Here is a 15,678-nt window from a genome sequence, read left to right as displayed (position 1 = left end):
CAGGAACACAAAAAGATCAGTACGCACATTCTTGAATCTCCATTACCCCAGTTGCAAAGGACTCAAATATATATCAATTTATGCATCCAGCTTCTCCTACATAAGCACGAAATTATGGAACGCACTGCCAAATGTCATAAAAACAATGCACGACCTAACAATCTTCTGAAAACTACTGAAAACCAACCTGTTCAAAAAGGAATACCACAATGATCCATCCTAAATACTAGACAACGAAATTCTACCCGAACTCTCCAATAGTTTGTTACTTGGTTTTCAGAAGCCTTAGCATTTGTAGGAGGCGGAAAGGGGGCTATAAGTGCTTGAGAGAAAGGGATAAGGGTGCTGGGGTCAAACAAGGGCGGAAGGGGTGTTGGCATCATTACCCCCATAAAAGTTTGAGATGTCAGGTACTGTTAAAGTAGAACTTTGTTTTTCTATATCTTACTATTAACAGTATAGAAATATACTTGGCACAGATAAAATGCCGAATGTTCCTACAAATGTCCCCTATACTGGCACCTCAGCACAAATAGACTTCTAGCATATAAATGGGGTAATTTTATAAAGCATTTTCCACATCTAAAGAATAGAAAGGGATTTATATATAAATTGTGCAGGGGTACATACACATACAAAGTAGGCATTTAGAGGCATGAAAGGCAATTCTATAAACTAGGTGCTTGTATTTATGTGCTCCTTGTGTGTGTAAATGTCTAGAATACTAGAACTTATATGTGTACATGCAAACTTACCCATAAAAGTGCCAGCAGGGTGCCTAAGCATTATTCTATAATGGTGAGCTTAACTTACATAGCACATATATGCAAGGAGGCAAATACATGAGTGGAGCATGGGCAGGACATGGGTTGGGCACTTAAGTTGTCATGTCTCCAGCTCTTACCTGTGCCCCCGCTGGGGCAGGCGATGGCCCTCGGGCGGCGCGGCGTCCAGGGGGGCGGAGATGGACCTCCGCTGCAGCCGATGCTGCCGCGGGTCAGACCGAGGCCGGCGGTCCGCTGGAGCGAACGCCGGCCTCGGAGGAGGAAGCACGCCGGCCAAGATGGCGGCCCCGGCGTCGACATCGCCCTGGCTAGGGGCGGATCAGCGCGGAAGCTCCACCCCCTCGCGCCGGATTGGTGCACCGGCGCTAGGACTCCGCCTGCATGGCAGTTCGGCCAATCGAGCCTCCTTTTGTCTGCCAGGACCAGGTGGTTGGCTCTCTCTCCGTGGGAGGGGCGGATTGGCGCTAAATTTAAACGGACAGACTGGAGGAGTCCAGTGCTTCCGGTTCTTTTTGTCAGAAGCCGACGCAGCGGATCTGGAAAGCGTGACTCTTCAGAGACTGTGTTCCTTTGACTTGCTGGCCGTCCTTGCCAGCAGCTTTCAGAGACTGTGTTCCTCTTCAGGCTAGCCGTCCTTGCTAGCCACCTCCAGAGACTGTGTTCCTCTTCAGACTAGCCGTCCTTGCCAGCAGCTTTCAGAGACTGTGTTCCTCTTCAGGCTAGCCGTCCTTGCTAGCCACCTCCAGAGACTGTGTTCCTCTTCAGGCTAGCCGTCCTTGCTAGCCACCTCCAGAGACTGTGTTCCTCTTCAGGCTAGCCGTCCTTGCTAGCCACCTCCAGAGACTGTGTTCCTCTTCAAGCTAGCCGTCCTCGCTAGCCACCTTCAGAGACTGTGTTCCTCTTCAAGCTAGCCGTCCTTGCTAGCCACCTTCAGAGACTGTGTTCCTCTTCAAGCTAGCCGTCCTTGCTAGCCACCTTCAGAGACTGTGTTCCTCTTCAAGCTAGCCGTCCTTGCTAGCCACCTTCAGAGACTGTGTTCCCTTTCAGTGCTAGCCGTCCTTGCTAGCTGTCTGCAGAGACTGTGTTCCTCCTCAGTGCTAGCCGTCCGTGCTAGCTGCCCTTCAGAGACTGTGTTGCTGACTACCAGCCAGGCCGGCCGTCACCCCGCGGTTCCAGCAGTCCTGCTGGCCGCCTGCAGCTGAGGGCTCAACCCTTGGTGAACGGCGGTCGCCGCGGGTGAAGATTCGGGGTGCGCGGCTGTCCTCTGAGGTCTTGCGGGGCCTCAGGGAACCTAAGGGCTCACCAATAACCGAAACAGGACACTTAAGTTCTGTTATACAATAGGCTCCACTATGCGTCCTTGAGGCACCTAAATGTAGGTGCCCAATGTACGATTGCCCCCATAGTATGTACTTTACATTAAATCCCCAGGATTCTATATAAGGAGCAGCGAGTTACACATGTTAAATTGGGCGTGCGTCCAATTTACGCACACACTTTAACTGACTAACAACTAATGCACATCAGTCTCTCTCCTCCTATCGTTTACTGCTCCTTTGTATTTCTGCACCCCAATGCCTCACTCTACATTAAAGCTTAACTGCCAAGCTTTACCCCCACACTTCTAATTTTTGTAGATCATTTCTCATGTTGCTTATTCCCTCTAGGGTGTCAACTCTGTTGCAAATCTTTGTATCATCTGCAAAAAGGCAAAGTTTTCCTCTTATCCCTTATACTGTCTTTATAAGGATTTCCCATAATATGTTTATTTTATAAGCATGCTGTCTTAAAACTACCCCCAAACTAACTAGTTGTGGCTACAATTTTGAAAAAAAAAAAAAAAAAAGAACAGAAAAGAGAGAAAGTATTGCAGATAGCAGTTTTTTCCTCTATTGAGGCAAACTAGAAATGCTCGACAGCTATAAGTTGAAACCCAGAATAAGTGTAATACCTGTCACCTGGAACACATCAGTCATCACTTATATGAGACATTTTTGTTCTGTTTATTTACTGGCACCTTTCCAGGGTAAACAGTAATACAAAATCCAACCAGACCACAGTTTGCCCAATTCAAGAAAAGTTACTTTGCTTTGGTCACAGCATGCAAAGGGTTACAAACCCCAAGAGCACCGCAACACTTATGAACATCTGCTGCCCTCTGCTGGCCAGAGGGGTTAACGGCTAAAATATGTGATTATTTTTGATAATTCTTTTTATCAACTTGAAAATTTTTACTTGCAAACACCCAGCTACTCAATTTGCTGAACAGTGCTTTTAAGTAGGAAACAATCAATTTCTGGTGCTGAAACTAGAATGGGACATTTTTAGGACATTAAACTCAGACCCTTGGATTCTATAAAGTTGCATATGCAACCAACACATAAATTTGGGTGCACAAGTTATAGAATAGTGCCAGTTGCGCAACTTACTTAATTATTAAATAGGCACCAACTTCCCTTAAGTACTAATAAGAACCCTTAATTAGCACTAATTTGCATTTACACCTAACTGCACTTAGGCACTATTCTATAAACTTAGCACCTAAATGCTATAGTGTGCAACTACAACTGGGTCATGCACATGGGTGGTGGGTCAGGGGTGTGTCTTGCAGTTGCATGACTAAGTTATAGAATACTATCACTTATTAGCCCAACCGCCAACTTTAGGTGGAACCACTTACACCAGTCTTTGACGTAGTGCAAGTGCTCAGGCCTAAAGTTAGACACATGAACGCCGACTTACAATCTCTTCTATAATGGCAATTATGCATGTAATTGCTGTTATAAACTTTGTGCTCAATGCCTATATTTTTCATGTCTACTTTCTGGCATACTTTCTTGAATCTACCCCAGAATGCCCCTCTGGGTTTATTATTTACCAGTGAACTTTCCTTCAATAACATGAATAGGTGCCACTTCATTGTGTTGTGCCAAAGCTCTGTGGAGTTGCACGATTCAAGCTGAACAGTGCATATCAATCTATTATTATCTTCTCTATGAAGGCTCAGAGCCAACAGCCAGAAGACTAGTCACTTGTTGGTTACTGTTACATGGGAAGTCTGCTCCCCCACATAAAACTGTCTTGAAAATTAAAATGACAATGGGAGAAAGGGATCTGTGCTCAAAATTCTCTTAGAAGAAGAGAGAGAAAACAAAAATAACTACGTAAGGGTGAGATTCTTCCAAAACACTCCTTAAAGTGGATCAAAGGACGGAAGTCCCCAATGTCTTAAGCAGCAGAATCAAACTTCATTCAGGACAGGAGAAATGTACATAAGGATCTATAGTATTCCAACTTAGAGAAGGCACACTATATGTGGATGAAATGCTCTAGAGAACCTTTCGGTGACCTTGAAGGCATTACAAAGGACCCCTGAGCTATTTCTACTTGAATCTTTCTTTTCTTCAGGATGGAATCTAACAGAGGGAGAACTGACTCCTCTGCATATCACTTGTCAAGATTCATCAAACTCTCAAGTATGCTAAAGAAGGAAAGGAGTTCCGAGACTAAAAAAGAACGGCCAAGACATGCTCCTGGAAAACTAGAGCTCCTGAATCACGACCACTCAACAGCCAAGCAGTACTAGAAAAACAGAGATGTTATCAACGTGGGTTATTTTACTGCAACTTGTGCTATTTTAGCACAGGTCCCATTTTATGCAATGAGAACTAGTTGCTAATAATCCGGGTTAACAGTAAGATAACTCAACTTAATGGTAGGCCATTTTGATAACTTCTCTCCTAAGTCGACTAACCAAAACCTCTATGGTTACTTCAGTGTAATAAAACAAACTGTGGTAGAAAGAGAAATGTGAACCTGTGGAGCACCCACCCTAACATCAGAAGTGATTGGAATACATACCTCAGTTTTCTATGTGGCCAGGACTGCAGAAATGATTCTAGACCTTCAGAACTGTCTATTTCCAGAAAGTGAAAAAGTGAGGAAACTTGGTGCTGACATTTGTCACCATGTGCTCTAGAGAATGCACAGTCTCAACCCCTTGTTATGAGTGCAAAGGCAGCAGGAGACATATGTCAGTCTCCTGGATCAAAGTGTGTACTAAAACAAGAAACTCCGTTTGAATACTTTGTATTTTGACAATAAGTGTTGCAGAGAGAACAAAATGCTTCTCATAACTCCTTTTCTGTTGACTTAAAGCACTTGGGAAGAAACTGTCCTCAGTGCTTTTCCATGAAGAGGAAGGTGGAAGGAATGTAGAAATAGTCAAACTGCAGAGCATCCAGTCAATAGGCTGGTATCTGACATTATTATTATCCAACTGGGAGCTCCAAAGCTGACATCTCAGAAATAATGCTGAACATAAGTATTGCCATACTGGCACAGACCAAAGGTCCATCAAGCCCAGCATCCTGTTTCCAACAGTGGCCAATCCAGGTCACAAATACCTGGCAAGATCCCAATAAAGTACAATACATTTTATGCTGCTTATCCTACAAATAAGCAGTGCATTTTCCCCAAGTCCATTTTAATAATGGTCTATGGATTTTTCTTTTAGGAAGCCATCCAGACCTTTTTAAAATCCACTAAGCTAACTGCTTTTACTACATTCTCTGGCAACGAATTCCAGAGTTTAATTACAGGTTGAGTGAAGAAAACTTTTCTCTGATTAGTTTTAAATTTACTAATTTGTAGCTTCAACGAGTGCCCCCTGGTCCTAGTATTTTAGGATAAACAAGCGATTTACGTCTGCCCGTTCCATTCCACTCATTATTTCACAGATCTCTATCATATCTCCCCTCAGCTATCTATTCTCCAAGTTGAAGAGCCCTAGCCACTTTAGCCTGTCCTCATAGGGAAATCGTCCCATCCCTTTTATCATTTTCATCACCCTTCTCTGTACCTTTTCTAATTCCACTATATCTTTTTTGAGATGCAGTGACCAGAATTGCGGTCGCACCATGAAGCAATACGAAGGCATTATAACGTCCTCATTGTTTTCAATTTCCTAATAATACTTAATATACTGAGCAGAAGGTTTCAGTGTATCATAAACAATGACACCTAGATCCCTTTCCTGGTCAGTGACTCCTGGTGTGGAAGTTCGGGTTCCTCTAACACATGCATCACTTTGCACTTGCTCACATTAAATGACAATTGCCATTTGGATGCCCAGTCTCCCAGTCTCGTAAGGTTCTCTTGTAATTTTTCAAAATCCTCTTGCGATTTAACATCTTTGAATAACTTTGTGTCATCAGCAAATTTAATTACCTCACTAGTTACTCCCATATCTAGATCATTTATAAATATGTTAAAAAGCAACGGTCCCAGGACAGACCCCTGGGGAACCCCACTATCTACCCTACTCCATAGAGAATACTAACCATTTAACCCTACTCTCTGTTTTCTAACTTTTAACCAGTTTTTAATCTACAATAGGACACTATCTCCTATCCAATGACTCTCCAATTTCCTCTAGAGTCTTTCATAACGTACTTTGTCAAATGCCTTTTCAAAATCCAGATACACAATATCGACCAGCTCACCTTTACCAACATGTTTGTTCACCCCTTCAAAGAAATGTAATAGACTGTAGAGGCAAGATTTCCCTTCACTAAATCCATGTTGGCTTTGTCTCATTAATCCATGCTTTTAAATATGCTCTGTAATTTTGTTCTTTATAATAGTCTCTACCATTTTGCCTGGCACAGACATCAGGCTCACCGGTCTATAATTTCTCAGATCACCTCTGGAACTTTTTTTTTTTTAAATCGGCGTTACATTGGCCACCTTCCAATCTTCCAGTACCATGCTTGATTTTAAACATAAATTACATATGACTAACAATAGTTCTGCAAGTTCATTTTTCAATTCTATTAGTACTCTGGTATGACTACCATCCGGTCCAGGCAATTTGCTACTCTTCAATTTGTCAAATTGCGCCATTACATCTTCCAGGTTTTTAGAGATGACATCTTCCAGGTTTATAGAGATTTCATTCAGTTTTTCAGACTTGTCAGCTTTGAATAACTTTTCTGGCACCGGCATCTCTCCCAAATCTTCCTCGGTGTAGACTGAAGCAAAGAATTCATTTAATCTTTCTGCTACTGCTTTGTCTTCCCTGAGTGCCCCTTTTATCCCTCGGTCATCTAGCTGTCTGACTGATTCTTTTGCTGGCTTCTTGCTTTTATATTTAAATTTCTTTATTAATTATCTTATAACATTCAAAAACGAATTAGTTATCAGAAATATCTGAAAATTATACAAAAGAAATAAAACATACAAAGGAAATCTTTCAAATTGTCTTTGTCCACAACATGGGGATCCAAGATATAGGAAATATTAAACTAAAATACATTTAGCAATTATAGTCTATTATTAGAGCGGAGGGTATACCAAGGATACAATCAGACAGCAGCATTATTCTGGTTAGCTACTCCAGAGGGGCTTCTCATACTTTCTTTACTTACTACAAATTCATGAAGTTTCTTGGGATCAGTGAAGTTATTAGTTTCATAACATATTAAACATTTACTAAGAAATTTAACAAAGAAGGTCGCCCCTAGGGCTATCACTCTTGGTTTACACGCCAAGAGCTCCTTCCTCCTCAACTGAGTTTCTTTAGACAAGTCAGGAAATATATTTATCTTTCCACCCATGAATACTTCGTTCATATGTCGAAAATATAATCTCAAAACATTAATTTTGTCCAATTCAAAAACAAAAGAAACAAGTAAAGTTGCTCTTTCAGATTCCACTGATGTTTCTAGAATTTCAGTAACATTTAAAACCTCTCTAGGCATTTGATCATTTGTTCTCAAATTTCTTTTTATATAGTAAACTTTCGCAACCGGCGGAAAATTATCTTTTGTAAATCCCAAGATATCTGAAAAATATTTCTTTAATAATTCAAACGGGGAGATAAATGTAGATACTGGAAAATTAAGAAATCTTAAGTTATTTCTCCTAAGTTGGCTTTCAAATGATTCCATATTCTTGGCAGTCACATTTTTCTCCTTTATCAATGTAGTTATTACTTCCTTAGATGATTTCATCTCAAGTTCTAGTCTTTTAAAGTCATTCTTTTGTTCTTCAACTTTATTGGACAGTTGTTGCACATTATTCTTAAGTTCTAATGTTTCTCCATGAAGGGATTCAGAAATTTTTAACAAGGATGAGTTCACCCCCTGTATAGTGTCCCAGAGAACGTCTAAAGTGACTACAGCAGGTCTTACCAAGCCGCAATCTCCCCCCGAAGCTCTTTCTCTGGGCAACGTAGGCATTGAGGTAATCCTCATAGCCCCGTCCGATATTTCTCCAGCAAAAAGTTCGGTTAGGGAGCCTCCTCCGAGCGCCTGGATGACTAAGCCCACTCCGGACGTCTCCAAGCGTTTGTTAACCAGCGCACCATTGCTTCCGGGTTGCGGCAGGGTCATGCCTTGGGGGGAAGGACTCAAGGTAGCTCCCTCTGTGCTATCTGCCTGATTTTCCCTGAAGTATTCGTTGGGATCCCCGACATCAGGACTCCATATTGCTCCAAGGTAGGTTGGCGTGTGGGGGGGTTTCCAATCGGTCCCGAGGAGGCTGGGGTAGCGATTTTTCCCTTTCTTTTCCCCATATCTTGGGGATGCACCAAACTACCAGCCCAAACTTGAGGTTCAGGAGCACTCACGATGTGCGTTCGCTCTTCAGTGCCATCTTGGATCTAACCTACCGCTTCTTGCTTTTAATATACCTAAAAAAAAATTTGGGGTGTATGTTTTTGCTCCACGCAATCTATTTTTCAAAGTCCCTCTTTGACTTCCTTATCAGCGCTTTGCATTTGACTTGCCATTCCTTATGCTGTTTATTATTTTCAGTCAGATCCTTCTTCCATTTTCTGAAGGATTTTCTTTTAGCTCTAATAGCTTCCTTCACCTCATTTTTTAACCATGCCGGATGTCGTTTGGTCTTCCTTCCTCTTTTTCTAATACACGGAATATATTTGGCCTGGGCTTCCAGGATGGTATTTTTGAACAGCATCCACGCCTGATGTAAATTTTTGACCTTCACAGCTGCTTCTCTTTTTGTTTCACCACTCTTCTCATTTTATTATAGTCTCCTTTTTGAAAGTTAAATAGAAATGTATTGGATTTCCTGTATTTACTCCAAAGCCGATATCAAATCTGATCATATTATGATCACTGTTATCATGTGGCCCCATCACCATTACCTCCTGCACTAGATCATGCGCTCAACTAAGGACTAGGTCTAGAATTGTTCCTCCTCTTGTTGGCTCCTGTACCAGCTGCTCCATAAAGCAGTCCTTGATTTCATCAAGGAATTTTACCTCCCTAGCATGCCCTGATGTTATATTTACCCAGTCAATATCATTTGTACCCCACGCTTTCCCACTCATGGCAGGCTCAATGCGGCGGGCAATGGAGGGTTAAGTGACTTGCCCAGAGTCACAAGGAGCTGCCTGTGCCGGGAATCGAACTCAGTTCCTCAGTTCCCCAGGACCAAAGTCCACCACCCTAACCACTAGGCCACTCCTCCACAATTATTATTGTGCGCCTCAGTTTGTTAGTCTCCCTAATTTCGGATAACCTTTCTACATCCGTCTGTTCATCCTGGCCAGGTGGACAGTAGTACACTCCTATCATTATCCTTTTCCCCTTTACACATGTAATTTCAATCCATAGGGATTCCGAGATTGTTTTGCTTCCTGCAGAATTTTCAATCTACTTGATTCAAGGCCCTCCTTAACATATAATGCTACCCCTCCACCAATTCGATCCATCCTATCACTATGATATAATTTGTACCCTAGTATGAAATACTGAGCATCTACAGCTAGTCAGTGCCCTTAATGGGCAAAGCACACAGGACTTCTTTTTTTCTCTGCCTTCCTAAGATGGTAAGTGGGTACAATCCACATTATGGACTGTATTCTATGTGGAGAAAGAGAAGAAAACGTGGCAGAAAGATACAGAAAATATCCCAAATGTACTGGGCACCACTAGTATGATTAAAAGAACTTCCTAGCGTACCTTGGTATGTTGCCTGATTATATTGCATCTTATGAACTCTAAAAGGAAGCTCTCTTTGGCACAATGCAAGTATTCATATAAGCATTAGAAGAAAATCTAAGAACTTGAGATCATCTCTAATACTCTGGCATTGGAGTGAAGTTCTCTCCTGTCATGCTATGAACAAAATTAACCCTTATGGAGGCACTACTCTGTATATATTTTTTTTTGCTAGCATATTTAATCACTAATCCAGAACTCTTGAGATTTTTTTGTTTTTTAATTTTCAGCTCAACTGGAATGTAGGCTGGGATCTTGTACCTTAAACCTTATTTACAACTATCCAGGAACTCTTACCCGTCTTTTATATCCTTACCCAACTTACTTTATTCCAGTCCTTGCTGGGACAGTTCTGTTTGGGGGGGGGGGGGGGGGGTCATACACCAGGGCTTTTTCTGGAACCATGCAATCAAAGGCCTTAGTTCTGCTCACGGGTGCAACATCATGAGATGGTTCTGACTCTGCACACTCACCCCTCCCCCACCAGGAGTTCTGAGTACTGCCTCCACAACGTGCCCAGTCCCTCTGAGCTACCAGGTCCGCCCTGATCTTTTCTTTTCTTAGCTGGGAAATAAGAAATGCTACTTGGATGCATTCAAATACCCAGGATTCCTTTCTACATGATAAGGTATATGTTATGCCATATGGTAAATCATCAAAAGGGTTGCTTACGTTTTCCCAGGAGACTCTTTCAGCCAGAATATATCATCACTTGTAATCCCATACTCTAGAGCCCCAGCAATCTGTCAATAGAAACAGTACACACAATTGTAATAAGTGTTCTCTAGCAAATGCAAATTTTAGTTTTTGTTCCCAAGCTTATCCACTGCAGTCTGAAAAGCTTTTGCTAACCTATCTGTACCCTGCAATGTGGGATGTGTGTGCACTGTTACTGCCTTACAGTGAAACAGAAAATCAATTAAAACAGCTGCAAAGCCTTTGAGTATCCACTGTCTTAAAATGAGACATGTGAGAATTATTCTACAGAATGTCTTAATGACAGAACACATTCTATCGCAAATCAGCTGCTTTTAATGGAGAAGTTTACAGATCTACTGTCAGAATAATATAACATGGGGGCACTCAGCACCAAAAATGATGTATTTATGTCTCATTTTACCACAGCAAAAGGCCCTTTTAAAGAGTTTAATGACAGAAATTTGACTGGCATTTTCTTACAATCAGTCACTACACTTTACAATCATTCATAGAACTCACATTTGCAGGGTACTTTGGCCGTCCTCCAGCAGCTATAACTATGTTTTCTGCCACAATTATAATCTGGAATACAAAAGAAACAATTTTAAGACATTCTATGTACACTATGTATATGTATCTATATACGCACATACAGATATATACACCATGACTATTACGTTAAGAAAATAATGTCCCTGGTTATGAAGTAATTGACTCCCTTACCAGATAAATACATGAGCCAGATCCGCATGCACAGATTCTTGTATTTTTCTTAATTGTCCCCCTGATATATGAACAGGGTGAAAATGGCTTCCCAATGACTCAAGATTTGGAAGGAAGTCTCTTCAAATGTCAGCCCTGAAATACATTCTCCCTCATGCATGAAGTTATTATCTACTTTTTGGGATATACTTGTTCTTATGACCAACACTGGCCACAGTTAGAGACCTTGAACTTCAGTCTGACTCAGCATGGCTTCTCTTATGTTCTTATCTCTCCCCTGAGGCCTGTAAGGAAACATGCATAGTCAGACAAAGGGCAAGAGAGATGGCTTTTTTAACATTTGGGCCTCTCTCAACTAAACTTTGCCCGAGGGTGACAATTTTTCAGTAGGCAAACCTAAACTTTGTTAGAATTTTTGGGCTGAATCTCCATGTCCTTTAAGTTTCTAATGTTAAGTAGAGTCTGATATCTGCACTGTAACTGAAGCTAGAAGCTCACCTCTTTACCTGCTTTTGTTAAACCACGGACTGTGTGTGCATCCACAAAACTGCCCTTGACATTGTGATACGTTACAGTCCTGTTTAAGAGAGACACATGATTATTTATGTTCTCTAAACTAGTGCTTCTCAAGTCAGTCCTGGAGTACTGCATAACCAGTGTGGGTTTTAGCATATCTACAATGAATATACACCAGAGAGATCTATGCCATGCACATGCACTGTGGATATCCTGAAAACCAAATAGGCCAGGCGATCTCCTGGTCTGGTTTAAGCAGCCCTGGTCTAAACTGCTATTTCTTATCTGGACAAAAGCTGCAATAAGCAAAAGTGACTATATGCTCCTGTATGTACTAGAAGGGCAAGTTCATACAGTCTAAACTTAATCTCTCAGTTCTAACAAGTGCTGAAATTAAAAAGTAAAATATTTACAACGACTAATATTGCAAGAATAAGGGCTTGGATTAGCACCTGTGAAGCACTACATTCAAGTTTTCATAAAATTCGTATAAAGCACAGACTTACTGGGTCAGAATAAATGATTTGCTTCAATTAACCCAAAAGCTTCAAATCTGTCCAGTACCAGCAATGGAAAGCAAGGATACAGAACCCAAAATATAAGTATTTCTGATTAATATGTCAGCTGTTTCCTCTGCCTGCATTCTTACTACAGGGGGTGGAGCACCAGTATCTGAATTTCAACTGCAAGTACTACGGGACCCCTCCGGGGACCTGCCCACCCTTTGTAACTGAAATCACAATATTGATGTACCACTCCCCCTGGTATAACACAGGCAGAGGACTCTCACACGCTTTAGAAGAACACGGAACCCGTGAGTGAACAACAACCTAGTGGGGCAGGGGCCGTTTTTGCCGCACACTGAGGGCCTTTTTACTGCAGTGGGTAAAAAGGCTGAAAAAAAGACATGGTCATGCGATAAGATTGCTCTTACCAGGTGGCCATGTGGGGGGAGGGGGGGAGAACACTTATCGCCATCCAATGAGGTGGCCGTAAGGTCTCCTGCGCTAACCCAGCAGTAACTGGGTAGTGCGCGGCGCTGCCCAATTACCGCTGCGTACCCCCTGTGAAAACATGTTTTGAATATTTCCGCTAGCGTCGGAAATGCTGCACGCTGGGCTTACCGCTGCTTAGTAAAAGGGTCTCTTGGGCAGGGATATAAATTCTGTATCTGACTGCAATTTGCCTTGAACTAAGTTTTGGAAAAATGTCGCTAATTCAATCTTGAATCCAAATCCAAACTGTGTTCACAGTAGAAACATGTACGTAAGTAAATGAACAATAACACCTGGCAAAAAAAAATTACAAAAGGGAAAACAGTCATCACAAAAAGATTAAAATCGGAGCATCCTACAGCACCTTATTGTCAATTGTATTGGCTCCCTATCATATGGCAGATTTGCTTTAAGATCATGAAATTGGTATTTAAAATCCTCCATGATGAAGCTCCTCTATGCCTTTCTGCTGCTCTTAAAATTTATATGCCTGCACACTCTCTAAGATCTCACAGTCAAGGTCTTCTTGAAATTCCATCATTTAAGCATGATAGACTGGAGGAATATAGAGAGTCGATATTTATAGCTGCAGCTGAGGAGCAAGATAGCTGATGACCGATCACTGGCTCATTTCAAACTTGATGTCCTTAGAACATCTGGACCATACTTACTGTTTTTTCTATTTTATATTTCTCAATTTTACAAATTATATCACAAGCAAACCTCACTTGTTACATCAATAGAAAGCTATAAAAACAGAGTTAGAAAAATAAATGCACATAAGGAAAAAATATAAAATAGCTTCTTCTGGTAGTCTACAATTATAGGAGAATTTTATTTGTCAATCATTAGGAAAAGGTCATGACCCATATTTATTAACAAAATGGGACAATGTCCTGATCAAAGTAACAGAAAGGGGTAGGTATGAAGAAGAAACCACAACAAACAAGATGTAAGAATGGTGCCAGGTGAGGAGAACAGAATAAACTTCAGAAGAAAAAAAAATAACATGATTTGAAAAAACAACGATGGATATTTAAGTAGTGCAAAACAGTAACATAGTAAATTACAACCAAAAAAGGTCAAATGACACATCCAGTCTGTTCCTAGTGTAAGGGTATATTTCAGCTGTCAGACAGAGAAGCTGGACTGCTTGCATAATATCTCTCCTTTTTCATTCTCAGATCTAACTATTCACTGAACAATTTACCATATTAACAATCTAAAATATAAAAGCACACACAACACAATAAAGCACAGTACCAGATAAAAACAAATACCACACAGTAAATCTGTACCCACAAATTAAATAGACCACAGAAGTAGGTAACTCTAAAAGATGCTATTTGACTACTGCTGTCTACATCAGGTTCTGTTTTCTTTCTCATTGGTTCTAGAGTCTTCAAGATACCATACAGAATCCAGTATCCTGCAATCCACCCTCCCCCAGGTATAATTCCATTGAGGCTGATCCCTGAACATATGGCCTTCGGGGTCCCCATGGACTAAATGGACAGAACCTGGCCACTATCAATCTGCCAACCCACATGGCTTCTGGAGATTTACAGCCTACTAGTAGCCACCCAGCTACCTCTTGCCCTGTAGTATCAGCAGATCGTGCTTTCTTTCAGTACCAATCTGCCCTTCCAGTCTACTTAATTATTTCCAGTGCAATGCTATATTCCCCAATCAATATCAGGCTTTCCCTTCACCTCAATGCCATAAGAGAAAATGAGTAAGCTACAAAGATCAATAAAATATATATATATTTTCCATTTCTTTTTCTAATTAAGTTTTGTGGTTTTGTCCCCTGAAATACAGCCATGTTGGGACCTTTGTGATTTTATCAATATCTGTTTTTATTTTTATTACAGTCATTAAATATACAGCACAGTTCTTCTCCAATCATTTTATCTGTTAAGATTCTCCTGTTTCTCACCTGACACCACTCTTACATTCTGTTTGACAGAAACAACTGAAGCGTTGAAGAAAAAAAAATCGCAATCTATTGCAGAAACCAAGACATTGGCTATTATTCAAAGTTAGGACACCAAAGACATATTTTAAAATCCATACCTGTCCTCTAGCTGCACTCTGTGTCCCCAGTTCAAGGATTTGACATAATTTTGCACAGCCTTGGCCATTTTAGACCTGTTAAGAAATGAAAGACAATTAAAATTAAAAGGTGGGTATTATAAGGCCTAGTCCAGTGGTTCCCAAACCTGGTCCTGGAGACACCCCAGCCAGGGGGTAGCTTCAACAAGGGTGAGCCAGACTCGAACGGAAAATAACATAACTTCAGGAAGATGCCAGTCTCAGAGTCACCCAGACCTCCTACCAACTTTGCTAAGGCCTCCCCAAACACAGCTTCGCCTGAAAGGGGAAGTGAACCAGCTTTCATTTGCAGCTGCATCTATCATCCAGTGGTGCCGGCTCCACCTCCAACAATGCAGCAGAAGGCTGACCGTCGAACTCCCAGAGAAATCCAAAATCCGTGGCAGCCAGCCAAGACCTGCCCTAGCAGCAGATGAGGAGCTGAGAGAAGCCAGAAGAGAGTACTTCCTAAAAGTCAGAGGAAGGCTGCAGTTGGCTTGAAAGGTCCAATACAGATGGAGGTGAACTGCAGAGAAGTGAGCATAGAAGTTGTCCAATGTGGCATCCGGCCCCTGGAAGAACAGGCAAGATAGAGGACAATGAGCCCAGAGCTTGAACAGTCCCAGACCCAGGGATCTGGAAGGGAAAAATAGATCCCATCTTGGAAGTGAAACTTATGCTGAGGGGGAAACAGGAAGAAAAGTCTCCCTAAACCGATGTCACATATCGGTCCCAGAGACTCTAAGATGTGGAAAAGAAAACCAACTGACACTCATCAAAACTGAACACCAATCCAAAAGAAGAGGAGCTAGCTTGAATGAAACCTGCCGGCTCGAT

At 41.6% G+C, this 15,678-nt stretch overlaps 1 protein-coding gene across 1 annotated transcript in view; it reads right to left on the bottom strand.

The window, feature by feature from the left end:
- TXNRD2 (thioredoxin reductase 2) overlaps positions 1-15,678 on the bottom strand; it is a 114,504-nt gene that overhangs the window by 72,685 nt on the left and 26,141 nt on the right. Inside the window, exons 5-8 of the mRNA XM_030218390.1 lie at positions 14,824-14,898; positions 11,735-11,813; positions 11,033-11,095; positions 10,487-10,557 (exon numbers count right to left, since the gene is read on the bottom strand). Coding sequence (XP_030074250.1) covers positions 10,487-10,557; positions 11,033-11,095; positions 11,735-11,813; positions 14,824-14,898 — 288 coding nt within the window. The remainder of the gene's footprint in view (positions 1-10,486; positions 10,558-11,032; positions 11,096-11,734; positions 11,814-14,823; positions 14,899-15,678) is intronic.

This window comes from Microcaecilia unicolor, chromosome 11 (genome assembly GCF_901765095.1).
Source record: "Microcaecilia unicolor chromosome 11, aMicUni1.1, whole genome shotgun sequence".
Taxonomy (NCBI): domain Eukaryota; kingdom Metazoa; phylum Chordata; class Amphibia; order Gymnophiona; family Siphonopidae; genus Microcaecilia; species Microcaecilia unicolor.
Note: the sequence above shows the minus strand (reverse complement) of the source record. Positions and strands in the feature narration are given on the sequence as shown.